This window comes from Odocoileus virginianus, chromosome 20 (assembly GCF_023699985.2).
Source record: "Odocoileus virginianus isolate 20LAN1187 ecotype Illinois chromosome 20, Ovbor_1.2, whole genome shotgun sequence".
Lineage (NCBI taxonomy): Eukaryota > Metazoa > Chordata > Mammalia > Artiodactyla > Cervidae > Odocoileus > Odocoileus virginianus.
The window spans coordinates 5,130,278-5,151,748 of record NC_069693.1 but is presented as its reverse complement, the minus strand read 5'-3'; the positions used below and the strand labels follow the sequence as shown (position 1 = coordinate 5,151,748).

The following is a 21,471-nucleotide window of genomic DNA, read 5'->3' as shown; positions in this document are numbered from 1 at the left end:
ACTCACCCGGAGCTGCCCCTGCCGCCGCCGCCGCAGCCCCGCGCGCCGGCCGCGGCGCCAGCTCGGCTCCTCCCCCCGCCCCTGTCGCAGGTCCCCGGCTCCTCCCCTCGCACCCCCTCCTTCTTCCCCTTCGAACCTGCGGCTTGAAAGCCGAAATCACGCGGCCGCAGAGAGGAAGGAGGGCGCTTTCCCCCGACCTAGGCTTCTGAGACGCAGCGCACTTCCACCGCCGAGGAGATAGAGATCGAAGATCAGGACCCTCTGCTCCCGCCCCCGCCCCCCCCCCCCCCCCCAGGATCCAAAGGCCCCGGCCCCCAGCCCCTCCTCTCCTAGACAGAGAAGTCAGGGACCCTGGTCTTTGCTTCTCCAAGGACCCCGGGTACCGACCTCCCAACCCCCTCCATTCTCAGATGCAGGAATCCACCTCTCCTGCTCCCTCCTCCCTCGGGGACGCAGGACCCAGGACTTCCCGTCCTCCCAGCAGAGGGGCTCTGGGGGCTGGTGCTGGGAAGGGAGGCAGAGCCTCTGAGCCCGGTGTGGAGGTGGAAGCAAGGACTTGGATTTAAATTCTTCCTGGGTCTGCTCCTACCTTTGTGACCGTGCCTTATTTGCTATGAGTTCCAGTTTCCTCATCACCAAAATACAGACAAAAGACTCGTTTCCTAAGGGGCCCGGAGATTTGAAAAACCAGTCAGTATATAGAGAGAATAAGCACCAATGAGGTGCTTAGTGAATATTTTTTCAACGCCTCGATTAATGACAATTGCACCGGGGTTAAATGCTTTGAAATCATTCTCTGAGTTAATCTTCACTTTGGCCCTATCAGGTGGGGAGCAATTATGTTATTCCCATTTCACAGAGGAGACAACTGAGGCCCACAGAGGTGAAATCCCTTGAGGAAGTCCAGAACTACCTAGAGTCTGGGTGCAGACAGGGGTGACTTGGAGGGCCCATCCCGGTCTTTCTCAGTGCTGCCCCCTGCCTCCCAGTGACACCCATATAAATATAATCTAAGGGAAAAATTGCAAATACTTTAAGACGTGTCTCCGAGGCACATCTCCCTTTAATTAGACGACTCCCTCCCCCAATTGCTGCCTATGTATACATTTTGCAGCCACCATCATACTGCTGATTAAAAGATGCTTGCTCCTTGGAAGAAAATCTATGACAAACCTAGACAGTGTATTAAAAAGCAGAGACATCACTTTGCCAACAAAGGTTCGTCTAGCCAAAGTTTTTCCAGTAGTCATGTACGGATGTGAGAGCTGGACCATAATGAACGTTGAGAGCCCAAGAATTGATGCTTTCGAACTGTGGTGCTGGAGAAGCCTCTTGAGAGTCCCTCGGACAGCAAGGAGAGCCAATCAGTCAATCCTAAAAGAAATCAACCCTGAATATTCATTGGAAAGACTAACGCTGAAGCTGCAATACTTTGGCCACCTGATGTGAAGAGCCGACTCATTGGAAAAGACCCTGATGCTGGGAAAGATTGAGGGCAGGAGGAGAAGGGGGCAACAGAGGATGAGATGGTTGGATGGCATCACTGATTCAATGGACAAGACTTTGAGCAAACTTTGGGACATAGTGAAGGACAGGGATGCCTGGCGTGCTGCAGTCCATGGGGTTGCAAAGAGTCAGACATGATTGAGCTACTGAACAACAACAAATCATACTGCAGGATCCCCCAGAATTGCCTTTTGAGTTCACTCCAAGTCCTATCCTCAGTGCTTCTTGCTTTCTCCCAGATGGACCTACATTTGCACCCAAGAAATATTGCATGGGAGGAGGTGCACCCGCAGACATGTGCATGAAGGTACAAGCACTCCAAATAGCACTCTCACAGCCAGACCTCCACCCAGGGTCCACAAGCAGGGAGAGACGCGCAGCAGCATGCAGCAACGCACACAAGCAGAGTTGTGTACGCAGGTGGGCTTGCCAGACCCCCATGACGTGTTCCCCAAGACGCCCTCAGGCATCAAGGAACAGCTGCAGTGCATCGACTGTGTGTGACTTTGGGAGTGGGGAGCGTGTGTTCATATCCCAGCTCTGCTCTCCCATCATTTGTGGCCTTGGGTGAATGACTTACATTCCTGGTGCCTCCATTTCCCCATCTATAAGTGAGGGTAATCTTTTTTTCCCCCAATTTTTTTTTATTGGGAGGGTGATCAATTTTTAAACCCAGATTCCACCTCATTAGGTTATTCACCAGGATTAAATCCACCAGCGATTCAGAGAAAATGGTTAATGTTTACTGTTGTCGTAATTAGTAATTACATGCGTTGGCTCATGGAGTCTTTTTTCTTCCTTGGCTTGTTTATTTATCTATTTTGGCATGCGGGGCCTTTCAGTGCGGTGCAGGGACTCTCTAGCTGTGATATATGGGCACCGTAGCTCTGCACCATGTGGGATCCTCGTCCTCGGACCAGGGATCCAGGCCACATCGCAGAGCGAATTCTTTACCCCTGGATGACCAGGAGGAAGTCCCTGCTCACGGACTGTTTAATGTCATTTTACAAGTGAGGAAATTGAGGATCAGAGAGGGAAAGTGCCCTGCCCAAGGTCACACAGCTGGGAGGTGTCAAGAGTTGATTCAAAGCCACGTGGTCTGACTCTAGACTCCCAGCTTTCAGCCACTACATTGTTTGCATCTAGGAAGTTCGAGGACCTTGCCTGTTATCACCACTGGGGGTGTAGCCTAGTGCAGAGCACTGGACAGGGAAGCAGGAGGCAGAGAGAGACATCCATTCAATTCAATCCACGCAGCTATTGGGCAGAAACTGAGCATCTACTGAAGCGCCAGGCACTGTTCTAGGCACTAAGGATTTGACTGGGAAGAAGCAGACAAAAATCGCGGCCTTGGAAAGGCTCATGTTCTAGTGGTGGAGACAAACGGTCATTAAATAACTCCATCTGAGGATCAACGTTAATGAAAGAAAGTCCAGGGTGCTGTGTCTGAGAAGGAGGTCACAGAAGACTTCTCTGAGCAAGTGATATTTGAGTTGGCATAAACCAGGTGAAGATGGGGGAGGGGAGTGGACTCCTCCAGGGAGAGGAATCCGTCTGCGCAAAGTCTGGGGAGGAAGTTGGGCTCGTGGAGGAGGGCTGGTGAGCACATGAGCTCCGCTGAGGGGAGTCCTTTTGTTTATTGCTCTGTCCTTGCTGCCTGACACAGTGCCTCGCATGCAGTAGGCACTCAATAAACACTGGCTGGCTGAATGAATGAACTAGTGGAGGGATAAACAGAGAAGTGTGTGTATGTATAAGGACTTTCCAAGCGTAGTGTTAAAGGATTCGCTTGCCAGTGCAGGAGGCGCTAGAGACGCAGGTTCCATCCCTGGGTGAGGTATATTCCCTGGAGTAGGAAATGGCAACCGGTACTCCAGTATTATTGTCTGGAAAATTCCATGGACAGAGGAGCCTGGCAGGCTACAGTTCATGGGGTCACAAAGAGTCAGACAGAACTGAGCCCACACACTCGCATGTGTGTATTTATGAGTTGGATGGGTGAATGGATGGATCAGTGGATAGGTGGATGGTTGGATGAATGGATGGATGAATGGATGGATAGCTGAGTGGGTGAATGAGTGGATCATGGCGTGGGTGGATGGATAGACGCATGCACGAATGAACGGATGAGTTTGCAAAGTACCCACAGACCCACAAAGAGTCTGCAGACCAATGCAGACACACACACCCAGAGACATGCGCAGTGTGTGTAAACACAGGCTCACCATTTCTCCTGGTGCTCCCGTGGGAGAACCAATGCGGAGAAGAGAGGCAGGCCATGCTGGCCGGGGCCTTTGTGGACAAAGGTCCAGGAAGGCAAACCCTCTGAGCAGAGCTACAAGCAGCCCCACTGCCGCTGCAGCGCTGACATAATTTCTGGGATAGAAAGAAAATGCTGATTCAGGGATTTGTGTCCCGGGCTGCATGCCAGGCCAGAGAGTGGGACAGAGATGATCCTAGAGAGTTGGGGTGAGTGGCAGTGGCAGGCAGGTGGGGCGAAGGCAGAAACACAGGGAAGGAGGCAGAGAGATTGAAACAGAGATGGCAGATAAAGCGATGGAGACAGAGAGAGACACAAAGACAGAAACAGAGATACGCAGAAAGGTACAGAGACCCAGAGAATGGGAGGCAGACAAAGAAAGTCAGAGACACGTGACAAAGCAATTCAAATTCAGGCACAGAGAGAGATGAATGGGGCAGGGTTCCAGTGACAGACAGGTAGGGAGAAAAGAAGAACAAATCACAGAGGAAAATGAAGACATGGAAAGATGGGAATTTAAGAGACCCAGATGCCAGAGGGAAGAAGAGAGAGACAGACACCCAGAGATGCAGAGAAAGAGACACACACAAAGACAGAAGAAAGAGCCCCAGAAGAGGCAGCTAAAGCCTGAGGCTGAGCTAAGAACTGGGAAAGGGGGCAACCTTCAACTGAGTGTCTCTTTTGTGTCTGGCTCACATGTGGGGCCTTTGCTTTATTTAAGCACCATTAGCCCTTAAAGGCATCATTATTGTCAAGAGAGGAGGAAACCAAGGCTCTAAGAGGAGAACACATTTGCCCAGGGTTGCACAGCCTGGGCATGGCATTTGACGCTAGTCTGTTTGACTCCAGAGTCCATACTCACTTCTTCATTCTGTGTTACATCATGTGGACTGAGAGGGAGAGGGCAGTGGGCTTGGGGGTTGCTGAGTGTGGGTCACAGTAACAGAGGGGAATTGTCACTCACTTATTCAGTCAACAGTCACTTTCCACACTTTCCTGAGGCTGGAGAACCAGAGAGGAGTCAGGGATGGTCTGGAGTGGGAGGCAGACAAAGACCCAAATCCCTGAGCAAGACAGACAGAGTGCACCGTGTTCAGAGGCCTGGGGTGGGCAGGGGGCGGTGGGGAAGCAGATAAAGAATGTGCAGAGAAAGGAGACAGAAAACACAACAGATAGGAGGAGGAGTCAGAGAAGGCTTCCTGGAGGAGGGGGCACTTGAGCTGCTTTTGAAAGGATGAGGGCATTTGGGCACCCGGAAAAGGCAGCATATGGAGAGTGGGGACAGAGGTGAGGGATTAATTAAATAAAGTAATTAATAAAAGGTGGCTGAAGAGTGTTTTGAAGGTACGAGGTGAGAGAGGAAGCTAGGACCAGATCATGTATCTGTCAAACGCCTGACTGAAACGTTGTCCAAGGTGCTGAGGAGCCAGCCATGGGAGGGCTGAGTACAGGGGAGGGGTTAGATCTGAGTGCCAAAAGACCCCTCTGAAACCTTGTGGGGAAGAGACTGGGGGATGTGAGGGAGGAGGAGTCTGTGGGGGGAGGGTCCAGGCAGGAAAGGACCTTGAAACCAGAGTGGGTATTGGGCTGTGGGAATGAAGAGAAGAAAGAGCAGAGTCAGGAAGCATAGGGGACAGAGTTTGGAGACTGATGGGCTGTGCAGGCTGGGTGTGCCTGTGGCCATTAGAATGAAAAGTGTTTCCTCTCCTATAGGGGTGAACTTGGCAACTAGAAGTAAAGGACAGTCTGATGGGAGAGAAGAAGACAAAAGGATGCTGAGAGGGAGTCTGGGCCACAAAGGAACTGGGTCTGGAAATGAGTCCGCTGAAGTCTGGACTGTTGTAATTACCAATGACAGAAACTCAAATAACCCAAGCAATAACACGGAATTAATTGAGTGAGTGACAGCTTCAGGCACAGCTAGATCTAGGTGCCTCAAACATCATCAGGAATCTGTCTGTATCTTTGGTTTCTGCTTTCCTCCTGTTGTCTTTGCATTCAGGCAGGCTTTCTCCCCATATGGCAATGTGATGGTCCCCAGTAGCTCAAACCTAGGCTACAACCAGCCTCTTAACCTCACTGGAAAAAGAAAGACCCTCTTGTATAATGGATCTAGCAAAAGTCCAAGGTTGACTATCTTAGATTGCATTTCAGGCTCAATTTAGTTCAGTCTCTCAGTCGTGTCCAATTCTTTGTGCCCCCATGGACCGCAGCATGCCAGGTTTCCCTGTCCATCACCAACTCCCAGAGCTTACTCAAACTCATGTCCATCGAGTTGGTGATGCCATCCATGCATCTCATCCTGTCATCCTCCTCTCCTCCCACCTTCAATCTTTCCCAGCATCAGGGTCTTTTCAAATGAGTCAGTTCTTCGAATCAGATGGCCAAAGTACTGGAGTTTCAGCTTCAGCATCAGTCCTTCCAATGAATATTCAGGACTGATTTCCTTTAGGATCAGCTGGTTTGATCTCCTTGTAGTCCAAGGGACTCTCAAGAGTCTTCTCCAACACCACAAACATTAGTGACTCAGAAAATCGAGGTGCTACTACTAAAAAGCAGAGAACCAATGCTTATCAAGCAGGAATAACCAACAGTTAAGGCAACGATCAGCTGAAGTGGAGAGAAGGCTTGAGACACAGGTAACAGAGACAGACTGAGAAAGACAAAATAAGGGGAAAAGTCTGGGCTCCTCTCCCCTGCAGAGAGCTCGGCAGACAGAGAAGAGATGCCCTGTGGGCACCTCTGTGGCTACACTCCTTCACTCCCAGCCCCTCCCCCACCCAATGGAGGTACCATGGCAACCAGCCCCTGCTCACCTTTCCCTCCCCCATATAGAACTCAGTTTCTGTCTGAATCTCGCCTGTATCTAACCAGTTCCTGCGTGAGACAGGGATGAGCGGAGGGCAAGTGGGAACAGAAAAGGGATGACAGAGGGGGGGAGGACAAGGGGCCGGACAGAGGCAGCTATGAGAGAAGAGAGATGAGGAAAGAGGGAAAAAGGAGGCTGGGAGAGATGGGGAGAGAGGTAGGGAAACAGAGAGGGGGTGACAGGGTTAGGAGAGCCAGAAAACAATGAAGACAGAGAGGGCTGGGGGGCTGGGGAGATGTTGGGGAAACTGATGGAGGAGACTGGGGAGATGGAACAAGGGAAGGGGAGAGATGTGGGGAGAAAGAGGGCAGAGAAAACGAGGGAAAGAGTAGAGGAGAGATGGGGAGAGCGACAAGGAGAAGTCAGGATAAAGAAATGGGGGGAGAGGGAGGAAGGGTGGGGGACAGAGACGTGGGGAGCACATGAGGGAGACAGTGCGAGTGACAGGGGTGGGGAAAGAGGTTCGAGGAGACCGGGAGACGTTGAGGAAGAAAAAGGAAGCTGGGAAAGAAGGAACTGGGACACACAGGGGGTCCCAGAGATGAAAGGAAACCAGATACCTATGTGGACTCAGCCGTCCACATTTTCCCCCCGGGGCTTCAAGAACAAGAAGGAGGAAGCAGCGGGGAGACAGAGCTGGGGCGGGTGGCCCAGTCTGAGCTCTTCTCCCCGTCCTCCTGAGACAACCCTCACCCGCCTTCCCAGGATGCAACAGGAGGTGGAGCCCCTGTGCTCCTCCGCCATAGGCAACCCCGGCATGCACAGGGACGCAGGTAACTGTGCGTTTGTACGCAAGCGTAGGGGTGGAGGGCCTTCATCCGAGCTTTGTGTCACCGCCTGCCTTGCGGCGTGGCCGTGAGTGAGTTACTGGCCTTCCAAAGACAGAGCTACCCTCAAATTCTTGTGTCCACTAGGCAGTACCCTTTAAGACCTCAAACTGCCATTTCCCGTGAGCCTTTGCAGTTCCCTGGCCAATGTTCTGGACCCGGAACTACATTTCCCATGAGTTTCTGGGGCATTAATAGCTCTTCTGGAGGCCATGAGCCCCCAGAGACTCCCTGCCCTGGTTCCTCACACCCTTTTTGTCTCCACCACCGGACTCAGCATCGTCTCCCAAAGCTACTCCTTCTGCCTGCTTCCCATCTTTGAATGACCCTACGACCAACCCAATCCAGACCCCAGGCATTGTTCTGCCGACTCCCGTTCCCTCCCACTGACATCAGTCCCTAACCCTGTCTTCGTTCTCATTCTCTCTGCCCTGTCCCCACATCCCCAGCTCAGGGCTTGTCCTCTTCCAATGGACCCTTTCTCCACCTAAATCCCTGGCCTCGTTTCTTCCCTCCCGCCCATCCTCTACATAGCTCCAGAGAAAACTTTCTGACACCCAGCACTAACCCTGTCTCTCCCTTGCTCGCAGTTCTTCCATGTTCCCCATCCCTCCCAGGATAGGGCACCAGCCCCTCAATCCAGTGTCTGAGGCCCTATGTAGCCTGCGCCAGCTGTCAGGCTCATCTTCCAGGGTTGCCTACTTTCGCTCTGCTTTAGCACAGCTCATTCATTCATTCATTTTCTCAGTGAACATTTCTAAAGTAATATCTTGGTGACAATTCATTTGGCTAGAAGGTAATACAAAATTGGATGTAAGGCAGTATAAAGAATTGTTGTTGTTCAGTTGCTAAGTTGTGCCTGACTCTTAGCGACCCCATAAACTGTAGCCCGCCAGGCTCCTCTATCCGTGGGATTTCCCAGGCAAGGATACTGGAGTGGGTTACCGTTTCTTTCTCCAGGGGATCTTCCCAATCCAGGGATCAAACCCACGTTTCCTGCTTGGCAGGCAGATTCTTTACCACTGAGCCACGTGGGAAGCCCAGTATAAAGAATAGGAAAGACATTATCTCGCTGTAAAAGAAGTCTATAGGTGGAGCAGGGTTTGTGTTTGGGTGGATCAGTAGCTCAGTGAATGTTATTGAGAAGCCGATTTCTGTTTCCCTGCTTTTTGGTCTGGGATATATCCCTTTTGCACACCAGCTTGCATACCTCATGGTCACCAAATGGCTGCCAAATTTCCAGGCATCACATCCAAAGGTTTTAATCTTAAGAATTCCAAATAATCTCTCCTCACATCTCATTGGCCAGCACTAAGCACCCATTCACTCTTGTCTCAATGCCTGGCAAAAAGAATGAAATTATTATGATTATTTTAGTCATTGGGTCTATGTATCAGGTGGGAGAAAGTTTTTTAAAGGATTTATATCTAATCCTACCTCAGATCCCAATTAACCAGGATCTCTAGGACTGGGGCCCTAGCATCTATAGTTTTTGACTGCTTGCCAGGTAATTAGAATGAGCAGTAAGGGTCAAAGGCATTGGTTTACATTGGATGAGATATTTCTGAGGATCCTGGGGATTGGTGAGCCTCACCTGGTTCCCTCCACATCTCTCCCATGGGTGGGGAATGGACACTCCTCAAGTGAGGAATAAGGATGGAAATCATTGACGGGGTCTCCTTTCTGGGTGTTGGCTGTAAGCACCTACTCTGTGCCAGGTGCTAGGCTAGGCACAGTAAACGCTCTAGTGGCAAAACCAACAGTTTCTCTGTCCTCCAGTCTCTGTTAGTGTCTTTGAAAACCTCTTCCATTTGGAGACCCCCCACCCCACATCATCTCTAACCTAGGCTGAGGCTCCCACCTGATAAGTATACTTTTTGTATCAATTCAGTTCAGTTAGTCATGTCTGACTCTTTGCGCCCCCATGGACTGCATCATGCCAGGCTTCCCTGTCCCTCACCAACTCCCAGAGCTTTCTCAAACTCACGTCCATCGAATTGGTGATGACATTCAACATCTCATCCTCCGTCATCCCCTTCTCTTTCAATCTTTCCCAGCATCAGGGCCTTTTCCAAGGAGTTAGTTCTTCACATCAGGTGGCCAAAGTATTGGAATTTCAGCTTCAGCATCAGTCCTTCCAATGAACATTCAGGGATGATTTCCTTTAGGATTGACTGGTTTGATCTCTTTGCAGTCCAAGGGACTCTCAAGAGTTTTCTCCCTGCTGTGCTAATTCGCTTCAGTCATGTCTGACTCTTTGCCACCCCATGGACTGCAGCGCGCCAGGTGTTCCCGTCCTTCATGATAGCCTGGAGTTTGCTCAAATTCATATTTTTTCAGTCGTTAATGCCATCCAACCATCTCATCCTTTATCATCACCTTCTCCTCCTGCCTTCAATCTTTCCCAGCATCAGGGTCTTTTCCAATGAGTCAGTCTTTCATATCAGGTGGCTAAAGTATTGGAGCTTCAGCTTCTGCATCAGTCCTTCCAATGAATAATTCAGGACTAATTTCCTTTAGGATTGATTGGTTTGATCTTCTTGAAGTTCAATGGACTCTTAAGAGTCTTCTCCAACACCAGTAGAACTTCAGCAGTTCAAAAGCATCAAAGCTTTATGTTGAGTGGCATTGAGTTGATCAGTTGGCCCTTTTTGTAGATCAATATTTGTTCATTTCAGTTTTTCTATTTTCTTTGTGGTATTTTGGAACCAGTAACATTTTTAGCTTGTCAGGTTGCAAATTTTGGCTTAGGCCATTAGAAAGCCTGTGGGTCCCAAGTGGTTTGCCTGTAGTAATGAATGAAATGACCCAGCCTGTTCTCATGCAAGGAAGTAGACATGACACACGTCATCTCACAAATAATTAATAACCTACAATTGCAATAAGTACTCCTTTGCTTTGGGACTGAAGAGAATTCTGGGAATATTCTCTTTTGCTTAAAGACCTTAGTGCCCCACTCACACACCCTGTGATGCCTCTGCATAAAATATCCCTTCCTTTGCAATCTCTTTCTTTCTTCTTTTTTTTTTTAAATGAGGAGGGTCTCTGCCATTTCTTTATTTGGCAAACTCCTCTTGTATCCTGTAAGTCTCATGGTAGACATCACCTCCTCCAAGGAGCCTGCCTTGATTGCCCCCAGACTGTCGACCTTGTGACACCTCCACTATAGCAAGTACTGCACTTTACAGTGACCGCTTTCCCCACCAGACCAAAAGCTCTTGGAGGGCAGGGTGGAGGTCTCGTTAATCCCTTTGTCTGCATCATCCTTCAGGGCACACAGGAGGCCTTGGAGGTGTCTGTTGATGTTTGAAAGTATTATGTTTACTCAATTATTCAATAAGTACTCATTTATAAATGTATACCTTTATTAAGTTATGCATATACATTGAAACAAATATATTAAAAATCATGGTTGTAATTTAGGAATCTTTATTTCTAATGCCACATTTCATGAGAAACAGTTTTATTCACATTTTAAACATATCACTTGGATGTTGCTAGAGTCATTTTCCAAGTCATTTCACACACTTTTCCAGGGCATATAATTTTATTTCTAAGTTATCTGTGATAGGAATTTAAAAGATTTTTCTCTACTATGGAAAAATTCAAACATTCACAAAAACAGAGAAAATGTTTAATAAATTCACACATTCCAGTACCTAACTTCAATAACTATCAATATTTTGCCAATCTTCTTACACCTAGGCAGCCCCACACGCACTTTTTTGGGGGACATTCTATAGGGCAAATTTGTTTTAAAACAAGTTTTAGAAAACAGACCTACCATGCCATTAATTACAACCAGCAAAAATTCATAAATTTTTCTTGAATATCATCTCATCTAGTATATATTTGAATTTCCCTAATTATTAAGAACATTCATTTTTCACAGTTGGTTTATTTTAATTAAGATCCAAACAAAGACAATATATTGCATTTGATGATTATATCCCTTCAGTCTTTACCCAATAAATTCTTACAACTAGGTGCCTGGTGCTCTGCTAGATGCCAAGAGCAGAAGACAAGCCCCTGACCTCATGTTGTTCACATTATAATTAGAGACTCATAGAAATAAATGTAAAAATGCGGCTGTGATGACAGCCAATACATGGTGTTATGCATTCAAGACAGGAACTCTTCACATGCTCAAGGAGACATGATGAGCTAAGTAAGCGGGAAGAGAGCTCCATGTGGATTTAGAGCATGTATCAAGGTCCTGTGGCAGGAGGGGGGCATGGAGACTTCAAGTCGCAGAAGGGTGATGTCTCTGGAATGCAGCGAGTGAGGAGGTCAATGGTGTCTGATCAGGCTTGAGACATCAACAGGGTTTGGTCCTATGCGGTCTTGGTCTTAATTTATCCCAAAGACAATGAGAAGTCCTGGGAGGGTCTTGAGGAAAGTGGTGGTGGTGATGTGGTCGGATCTACATTTCAAAACGCTATTCTGAGGCTTCCCTAATGCCTCAATGGTAAAGAATCCAAGCAGAAGTCATGGGTTCGATCCCCATGGAGGGATCCCATGGGAAGGTCCCACATGCCCTGGGACAACTAAGCCTGTGGGCCACAACTACTGAGGCTGTGCGCTGCAGCTATTGAAGCCTGCATGCCTAGAGCCCATGATTCACAACAAGAAAAGGCACTGCAGTGAGAAGCCTGCAAACCACAACTAGGAAGTAGCCCATGCTCTCTGCAACTAGAGAAAAACCCATGTAGCAATGAAGAGCCAGCACAGCTCAAAATAAATAAATAAATAAAATTATAAATAATTATTATAAAATTATAATCATTAAATTAAATATATAATTAAATATTAAATTTATAATTAAATAAAATTATTATAAAAATTATAAATAATAATTATAAAACAAACCAAGAATATAAATATAAAACAAACCAATAGCAAAAAATGCTATTCTGATGGGATGAATGAAGGAGAGAGAGAGAGAGATTGAGAAGTTAGGAAGCTGTTGTCTAGACAATAGTGGGATGAGAGGCAGTGGACTGGGGGATTGAGAACATGCTCTGGATCCAGATGGCTTGATTTTGATCATGATTCTATCGCTTGGGCTGTGTGACCTTGGGAAAATCACTTAACTTCTCTGTGCTTCTCTGTGTGGTGGGGAAGTGCCTAGATGAAACAAGATTGGCAAAATATTGATATTGATTGAAGATAGGTATTGGAACATTTGGGTTTATTATGCATCCTAATGCGAAGAACTGACTCATTTGAAAAGACCCTGATGCTGGGAATGATTGAAGGCAGGAGGAGAAGGGGACGACAGGATGATGCTTAGATGGCCTCACTGACTCTATGGACATGAGTTGGAGCAAGCTCTGGGAGTTGATGATGGACAGGGAAGCCTGGCGTGCTGCAGTCCATGGGATCCTAAAGAGTCAGACAGGACTGAGTGACTGAACTGAACTGAACTGATACATTGTCTCTAGTTTAGTGTTAAGCTACACTACCTCAGAAGTTGTTGTGAGGATTCAATGGAAAGAACTTTAAAAGGTGTTTGGCTTTATAAAAGGGACTGTAAACATGTAGTTACTGTTAAGTGGACAGACTTGAGAAGGAGATTACTACATTGGAAGGATGGAAGGAAGGCCAGGATGGCCAGACAGAAACACAGAGAGGTCAGCAGAGGGACCATACGTGACGCAGGGCAGGTGGTTCTCAAAGGGGATCTGTTTACAATGCAGATTCTCATCCCGTATGTCTGGAGGGGACCCTGAGAGGCTCCCCCAGACCACACATTGAGGGATGAGTCCCCAGAGCAGGGGAGGACTTTATCCTGAAGGCAAGAGAAAGCCTCTGGAAATTTGTGAGCCTCTGAGAGGAAAAGATCACCCCAGTTGCCCTGCTAAAACAGATGGAGGTGGGAGGACCGGGACTAGAGAGGGGGGCTTACTGAGGTACAAGCCGAGCTGTCTTGACACCCTGAAGCTAAAGGCTGCCAGGAGTAGAGCTGGGACATAGCTGTGTGCTGGAGACAGCCTGTCCCAGCTCACGGGAGCTGAGTGATGAAGTTTGTAAGCTGGTTGTTAAAACCATGAGTGAGTGAGTGAAAGTCGCTCAGTGATGTCTGACTCTTCATGATCCCAGGGACTATGCAGTTCATGAAATTTTCTAGGCCAGAATACTGGAGTAGGTAGCCTTTCCCTTCTCCAGGAGATCTTCCCAATCCAGGGATCAAACCCATGTCTCCTGCATTGCAGGAAGATCCTTTACCAGCTGAGCCACAAGAGAAGGCCTGTTAAAACCATGGGTACCATAACATTGGTCAGGGTGGGCATACCCACACCATGAAAACTAGTGCCTGCTGAGAGAGAGAAAACATTTATAGTACACCGCACAGTCTACTGAATTGTAATGAAGGAGATGGTAACACATCAACGACTGAATAAAATGTTGCTAGAGAAGACTTGGGGCTTCCCAGGTGGTACTAGTGGTAAAGAACCTGGCTGCCAATGCAGGAGACATGAGACGTGGGTTTGATCCCTTGGTTGCAAAGATCCCCTGGCAGAGGGCCTGGCAACCCACTCCAGTATTCTTGCCTGGAGAATCCCATGGGCAGAGGAGCCTGGTGGGCTACAGTCCATAGGGTCACAAAGAGAAAGAGGAAATGGATGATGTGGGACAACCAGCAGTTGGCCATAAGAGAGATTAATCAGCTGACGAAAGGGTTATATAGAAGAGCTCAGATTTGAGAGCTGTTATCGAGCTCCAATCAGGAGGGCAGTTCTGAGGGTGCTGGAGAAACCACAGACTGGATTCAAATGCTGCTGCACTGAAGGAACCAGGCTGGGGTGACTGAACAGGAGGCAGAAAGGGACAGGTCCCTTCCTTGTCCTCCTGCCTTGCAGTCTCCCTCTGTGCCCCCTTTAGGCAGAGTCCAAGGGGACCCCAAAAGTTGGAAGGGAAATGGGGTTAGTAGTGAGTCCCAGCTCTGGGGTATGCCACAGCTGGGTGGGGTAGGGTGGAATTTGGGGCTGAGACAAAACAGCCGAATAACTGGCAGAGGAGCTATCCCGGGAGTGGCATGGGCAGTCACTTGGTGATGCCATTTAAGCAGAATAAGGTGTGAGGAGTGCTCAGGGCAACCAATGTACTTGGGTTTTCCATCCCCAGGAGTGCTCCTTGTGGGCCGAGAGAACCCAGAGGAGACGCAGGCGCGGAGCCTGGGCAGACCTGTCAAATCCTCGTGAGTGGTCCCTGGCCCCGTGATTTCTGACCTCAGCTCCTCTGAGCATAAGGGCACTGACCCCTGACCTTGGGAGGGCCCTGTCCGCTGGCTGTGTTCCCAGGAAACAGTATCTGCGTCAGGTCATTGCAGAATACGAGGCGCTGGACCGAGAGCTCCCATGTATCCGGAAGTTCCCCATGCCGCCTGCCGCTCAGCCGCTCTGTCTGTGCATGGAGACCTTGGTGAGTGGCCCTCCCCCAGCCCGTGACCCCAGGTCCCTGCTGGGGCGGTGGACAGGATTTGAATCCAAGATCTGCAGCTTAGCAGCTGAGGGCCTGGCACCAGGATAAGTGGCTGAAAATAAACTGTGAATTTGTCAAAGGGGCCATCGTTGAGAGAAGCGGAGAGAAGGGAGACAGAGGACAGGGGGAATCCTGCTAATCCGTCTACTAGGAAATTCTGTAAAATGGACAGATAGTGCAAAAACTCACTTTAAAAAGGCTCAGGTGTTTGACAGATTCAGTGAAGTGGTTACACCATATATGGCTTCTGTGGCCATTCCTGCTTCAGCAGAGGTAGCTATTAAGGTCTCACCCTTTAATTTGAGAATTAAATGAGGCTTGCCAGGCACAAGCCTCAGAATGTTCCCTCAGCTGATCTGTGTCACTTTACCCCAATGCAAAGTGATCACTGTTCTTGTTGATAAGGCTAATCCACACTCCATTGCTTCTCTTCTTTGTGTCTTTTTACATGTGATACCCCCCATCCCCACCTCCGCTCAACATATACACCCAAGGCTTGCTTTCCTGGAGGTGACTGATTTCTTGATTTCATTGTAGCTTCTCGGCAATTTTATATATGACATATGGTATCACCCTCCACACTGTTATCTGAGACTGAAACGTGGTTAGCGATCAGTATGTTTTCTGAATGTTAAATAGATTGCTGCTGCTGCTGCTAAGTCACTTCAGTCATGTCCAACTCTGTGCGACCCCATAGACAGCAGCCCACCAGGCTCCTCCATCCCTGGGATTCTCCAGGCAAGAATACTGGAGTGGGTTGCCATTTCCTTCTCCAATGCATGCATGCATGCTAAGTCGCTTCAGTCGTGTCCAACTCCATGCGACCCTATGGACAGCAGCCCACCAGGTCCTCTGTCCACAGGTTTCTCTAGGCAACAATACTGGAGTGGGTGGCCATTTCCTCCTCTGTTAAATAGATTGACAAGATGTCAACCCCTTCCCTACCATCCTTATTTATTGACAAGGGAACAGTCCTTAAAATGCTAATAAGACTATAAAAGGAAAAATGTAGGGCTTAAATCCTTGCGGAAATCTTCAACGGCTGCCAAAACCTCACCATCCAACGCAGGCTGCTGGAAAAGTTTTCAATAGATGGGCAAAGTTGGCCAACTGGTGAATCATTCAGCCGACTGTTCATTGACCTTTGGCAAATCGGCTTGGTGAGGATTGATTTTTTTTTTCCTGAGAATGACCTAGAATGGCAGCAGATGCCTTTCTACCTGAAAGATTCCTATCCTCCTCGCTCTGGCAGATTCTGCAGGTGGGGTCTAGGGTGGGGACTTTTGCACCTGGACTTAACTCGGGTGTCCCCGCAATCCCCAGCCTGAAGAGGACCTTACCCACGTGGAGGTGCTGGAGGCCCTGGAAGCCGAGTTCCCCGGGGCCATGGAGAGTGGGCGCGTGAGCAGCATCCGCTTTGAGAACATGAACGTCATCTGTGGGACTGCTGGGCGCCGGGACCGGTGAGTCCTTGGCAGGGCTGAAGGGCTTGGGAGTCGTAGGCCAGCCGTGAACCCGATGAGGGGGCGGAGCCGAGAGTGAGGGCGGAGAAAGGCGAGGCGGGGACTTCTGGTGGGCGTGGCCGGGGGCTAACGGGCGGTGCGGGCCGATTGGAAGCGCAGCGAGGGGCGGGGCGGGGAAGGGACATACAGTGAGGGGGCGGGGCCGGGAGTGAGGGCGGAGAGGGGCGGAGACCTTGGGTGGGCGTGCCCAGGAGGAGATGCAGGCCAACAGGAAGCGCAGCGAGGGGCGGGGCGGGGACAGATGGTGAGGGGGCGGGTCCGGAAGTGAGGGCGGAGAGATCTTGGGTGGGCGTGGTCGGGAGGCAAGGCGGGGAGGGGACAGACAGTGAAGGGGCGGGGCCTGGAGCGCCCAGAGAAGGTTGTGGTAGATAGAAGGACCTCTATCCGGCTCAAAGGCGGCGCTTGCGGTAAAGAACCTGACTGCCAATGCAGGAGACAGAAGAGACACGGGTTCCATCCCTGGGTGGGGAAGGTCCCTTGAAGGAGGGCAGGGCAACGCACTGCAGTATTCTTGCCTGGATAATCCCATGGACAGAGGAACCTGTCAGGCTAGAGGAACCTGATGGGCTACGATCCATAAGGGAGCAGAGTCGGACACGACTGAAACGACTTTGTACGCACCCACACGGAAGCCTAGACGGGACGAAACCGAGAGTGGGTGCGGTGGGGGAGCAGGGCCAGGTGAGATCGGAAAAGAAGGCGGGATCTGGAGAGAGGAGCCAGACTTTCAGTGACCCAGGTGGTGACGGGGGTGCGCAAGACCGAGGTGTGGGGTCGGAACAGCACCTATGAGCCTGAGCACCTTGCAGGGGCGGGGTCAGAGTGATCCCGTGGCTCTAGACTGTCTGGTGGCAGGCGGGACCAGGCCTGAGAGCAGCCCTGAAGGGGCGGGGCGGCCAGTGCAGTGGCGGTTTAGAAATGTGGAGCCTCGACAGAACCAGGCTGAGGGAAGACAGAGCCCCGTGAGGGTCGAAGAACAGGCTGACCCCGACGAGAGTGCAGGGCTGGCGAGTTTAGGGACACAGCGACGGGTTGAGGGATGAGTCGGTAAACGAACTCAGGGATCAGGCAAGGACTGCTCCAGCAACCAGAGGCGGGGCTGGGGCCTCCAGCGATTCCCCCTCCGTCTCCGCCCCGCTCCTCTCCTCCTGGCCTTGTCCCCTCGTAGGTGGCTCATCATGGTCACGGACTTCCAGACTCGCTCGCGCCTGCTGCGCTCGGGGCTTCGACTCCGCGGGAACCTGTACCCTCTCGTGCGCCACGACGAACTGCAGCTGAGCGATTACCGCCTGCACCTGCGCCGCTCCCTTGTCCGACGGCGCATGCTCGAGGCTCTGGGGGCGGAGCCGACCGAGGAAGACTGACATTTGGGGGGGCGGGCCTCGGCTGCGCCTGCGCACCGCCCCACTGGCTCGGGATACCCACCCGGAACCTCAGAGGAAAAGGGGAGTTGCCTCCCCAGGAAGGAGGCGGGGTCGGCTCGAGGGGGTGGATACTGTGAGTTTAATTATAAAGAATGACCTGGTACAAAAGCCATTTCTCTCTGCAAAATCTTGGTGGGGAGTCAGGGGGAGGGTGGTGATGGGGGGCAGGGACGAACCCCCATGGTATAATTCCGCCTCCCTAGTCTTCCCCCAGTCCCTGCGAATGGACGCCTGGGTCGCAATCCCTTAAGGGTGAATTCCGAGGCCCGCGAGAGGGAAGACCCGGGCGCCGTGAATTTGAACGCGTGCGATCCCTGTCCCAGCGAGAACCAGACGTCCTCATCCGCCCCTCTCCTCTTCCTCCTCCCACCCCCCCCTTGGAAGACAATTCTCGGGCTTTATTTCAGGTTTTTTTCTGGATTTTTTTTTTTTTGTGTGTGTTCTAGGTTTTTTTTTTTTTTGTATTTTCTTTTGTTATTGTTCCTCTTTTTGCTTTGTCTCTTCTTTCCGCCCCGCGCTGCCCCCCATCCAGTACCTTCCCCCTCCCCAGCCCAACCTCTCCTACCCCCCTCCCCACCCCCCACACCCTCCCCAACCCCGCGGCACCCATCCAGAATGAACAAGCCCTTGATAGACGAGCGCCGCGCAGGCCCCCTGCGGACGGGGGGCATCCGACAAGGGGGAGGGGGCGGGTAGGGGCCCAGCACGACCTCCGCCCCCCTCGCCACCCCTCCCCCCTCCCACAACCCTCCCACAAGTTTCCCCGCAGATCCCTGACGTGGTAAGGGGAGAGGGCTGCAAGCACCCTCCCCCCAAGGACGGAGCGCCCCCCCCTCGGGGGTAGGGGGCAGCAGAGGGGGAATGGGCTTGGGGGAAGGAGGGGGAGCTCCCTTCTTTGGCAGCTGAACATGGGGGGGACCAGGGGCGATGCCCTCCCCCGCTTTGCCCACAGTAGGGGAGGGGGCTTTCCAGGGGAAGGGGGTGGCTTAGAATTTCCAAGCCCTAGGAATAGAGGGACATGGAAGCGTGCAGGAAGGAACAGCCATGCAGGAGGGAGGAGTTTCTGGGAGAGACGGAAAGTTTAGGAGAAGGGGGAGGGGAGGTGGTGTCGTCGTGCAAAATGGATGGGCCGGAAGTCGGAGGAGGGAGGAGCTGAGAGAGCAAAGACTGGGGCAGGGAGAGGAGGAAGCGAGGAAGCAAAGTGGGCAAGAACTGAGAGTGCACAGAATCTTCTCTTGCCAGAAAAAGAGTGTACAGAGCTAAGAGAATAGTGCGAATGACCATAAGAGCTGATCTTTGGGGGCAGAAAAAAAGTGCCAGGAAAAGAAACAATAATACAGTGCCAAGAGCGTGTGCAATGAGATGAGTGTGCAAAAGGAAAGAGGCTGCAGAGTTCTCCGAGAGAGATGAAAAAAGTTACCCAAGAACAACCAGCAATTCAAGCATGAGCGGGCAAGGCAGGGCTTCGGGGTGCAAGAGCCTAGTTAAGGGCGAAACGGCGGCTTCGAGAGAGCAGAGAAGTGCTGGGGAGGATGCGTGTGCAAGAGCGGGCGTGCAAGAAGCTTCATCAAAGAGTTGACAGTGGAGATGGACAAGGATCTGGGAAACGACGGGGCGAGGGAGTGGGGAAGCCTGGCAAAGAGGAGAAGATACGGTTCCTGGGAGGCGAGGGTGCAAGCAACAGTGGGGAAGGGGGAGGGGCAAGGAGGGGGCGTGGGAGTGTCACTGTGAGACGGAGATGTGGGTAGAGTGAGAATGTGGGGTGCAGGATTAAAGGGAGAGGGTGCTTCAGGAGAACGGAGGCGCGAGTTTAGGGGAAGGCGCACGGTCTGAGAGGGCGAGGGAAAGGGTGTCCCAAGTGTGTCTGCAGCAAGGGCCCAGAGATTCTTCAGGAGAGAGGGGTGGGGGGGGGGCGCCCGTGGGAAGAGTCTGAGACCAGGGGGGTGTGGAGCGTGGGGGAGACAGACGCCGTGGTGTGCCAGGGAAGCCGAGCGTGAGCCGGAAGCAAAGGCAGGCGGAGGAAGCCAAGGCGGAGCGCGCTAGACGGCCAGAGGGCGCATTTGTGCAAAATTGTAGCCCAGGGAGGGGAGAAAGGTGAGCAGGCGTGCAAAGGAGCGTGCAAGAGCCTGGGGGAGGGGCGGGGGGGGGCTGCTGTGTGTGCTGGGGAGAGGGGAGGGTAGGGAGAGCCAGGGGCCTGGAGAGGGGGGGAAGGGTGGTTAGAGGGGCGGCAGATGGTGGAATCTGAGGGCGTCCCCTTCCTCTGCGGCCTGGGGGACGACCCCCAACCGGTCAGGCTCAGGGCTGACCCTCTATGGCTCTGTCTGTCCCCCGCTCCCCGGAATCGACCCTTCCCTCCTTCTCCATCCCCCCTCTGTGATTTCCTCCAGCCCCCCTCCGCTCCCCCCACCCCTTCACACACACACACAGTCTAGTGTCAGCTGCCCCCTCCTGTGAGGTGCAAATGTCTGGCCAGGATCAGGCCACCTGGTGACCTCCGGCCTTGGGAGACAAGGGTCAGGGCGCAGTTCTAGCAGAGTCCCTGGCCCGGGGAGAGAAGGACGGTTGGGTTGGGGGGGGGGGGCGGTCAGAGGTCAAGAGGCCAGCAGGCTCAAGGGTTCTGTGGACGGGCTGGTCCGTCCAGGCCAGCCATCACCTCTCCAGGAAAAACTTGAGAGCCCGGTCGATGTTCATGCGGTGTCCCACCCTGGTCACCCCCAAATCGACGTAGTCCTCCTTGGTCAAGGCGGGCAGGTGGGAGCCATCGATCTCGTGGTCCAGGAACCGGGCTCGGTGTTCGGCCAAGCCCAGCCACTCTAGCCAGTCAGCCACATCGAACTTGGTCCAGAAGCCCAGAGGTTTAGCGCCGAACGGCTTGTCCGGGGGCAGGGAAAGCAGGCGGGTCGGTGAGAGGGAGCGGGAGGCCCCTGACAAGGCCCCGCCGAGACCCCCGGACATCCCGGGGTGGGGCGCCACAAAGACGGGGGCGAAGGGGTCGGCCGAGCCTCCTGCTCCTCCGGTGGGGGAGCCGCGGATGTCAAAGAGGCCCGGGTAGAGGGGTCCGGAAGGCAGGATAGGGAGGGACGAGGGCCGGGGCGCAGGGCTGACCTTGTGCTCCGAGGCGGGCAGCAGCGAGGGGCTGGGGGCCCGGCGGAGCAAAGGTGGGCGCATCTCGAACTCCACGCCCTGGAGGTGGCGGGCGGACGTGGAGGAGGAGGAAGCGGATGGGGAGGTGGCCCCCGGGGCTGCAGCGGCTGAAGGGGACACCGCGGTTCCTGTGGGGAGTGGTGGCAGAGGTGGTTTGGACCAGTTCTGAAACAGGCTGCTCACAGGTTTGGAGAGGATCGAGGACTGGGAGTCTTCGGAGAGTCTGGAATGTGATAAGGGGGCGGGGGTGGAAGAGAGGGGTGGGGTCGGGGGCAGGGGCGGGGTGAGAAAGAGGCAGAGGTCAAGATACAGGGAGAGAGGAGGAGAGACCAGGGCGGGGGGTAGAGAGATGGGAAAAGATGGAAGGAGCGAGCGAGGGGGTAAGATGGATGTCAGGACAGAAAATGAAGGGAGAAAGTGAGAGGACAGGGAG

At 52.1% G+C, this 21,471-nt stretch overlaps 2 protein-coding genes across 6 annotated transcripts in view; one reads left to right on the top strand and one right to left on the bottom strand.

Annotated features, from left to right (window-relative positions):
• Window positions 1-6,581: 6,581 nt before the first annotated feature.
• Window positions 6,582-18,006, top strand: C20H19orf81 (chromosome 20 C19orf81 homolog). 2 transcript variants are annotated; one of them, XM_020890507.2, is made up of 6 exons: window positions 6,582-6,669; window positions 7,341-7,408; window positions 14,591-14,663; window positions 14,767-14,887; window positions 16,271-16,410; window positions 17,639-18,006. In XM_020890507.2, the coding sequence occupies exons 1-6, from the start codon at window positions 6,659-6,661 to the stop codon at window positions 17,832-17,834; spliced, it is 609 nt and encodes a 202-aa protein (XP_020746166.1). In that variant the 5' UTR covers window positions 6,582-6,658; the 3' UTR covers window positions 17,835-18,006. The 2 variants fall into 2 exon arrangements, with proteins under 2 accessions (XP_020746166.1, XP_020746167.1); XM_020890508.2 differs by having other exon boundaries at window positions 6,615-6,647.
• Window positions 17,951-21,471, bottom strand: part of SHANK1 (SH3 and multiple ankyrin repeat domains 1) — a 50,715-nt gene continuing 47,194 nt past the window's right edge. For 3 of the 4 annotated variants that reach the window (XM_070450427.1, XM_070450428.1, XM_070450429.1), the window contains one exon: window positions 17,951-21,261. In XM_070450427.1, coding sequence (XP_070306528.1) covers window positions 20,544-21,261 — 718 coding nt within the window. In that variant the 3' untranslated portion in view covers window positions 17,951-20,543. The remainder of the gene's footprint in view (window positions 21,262-21,471) is intronic. The other variant, XR_011482014.1, reaches the window with a different exon arrangement.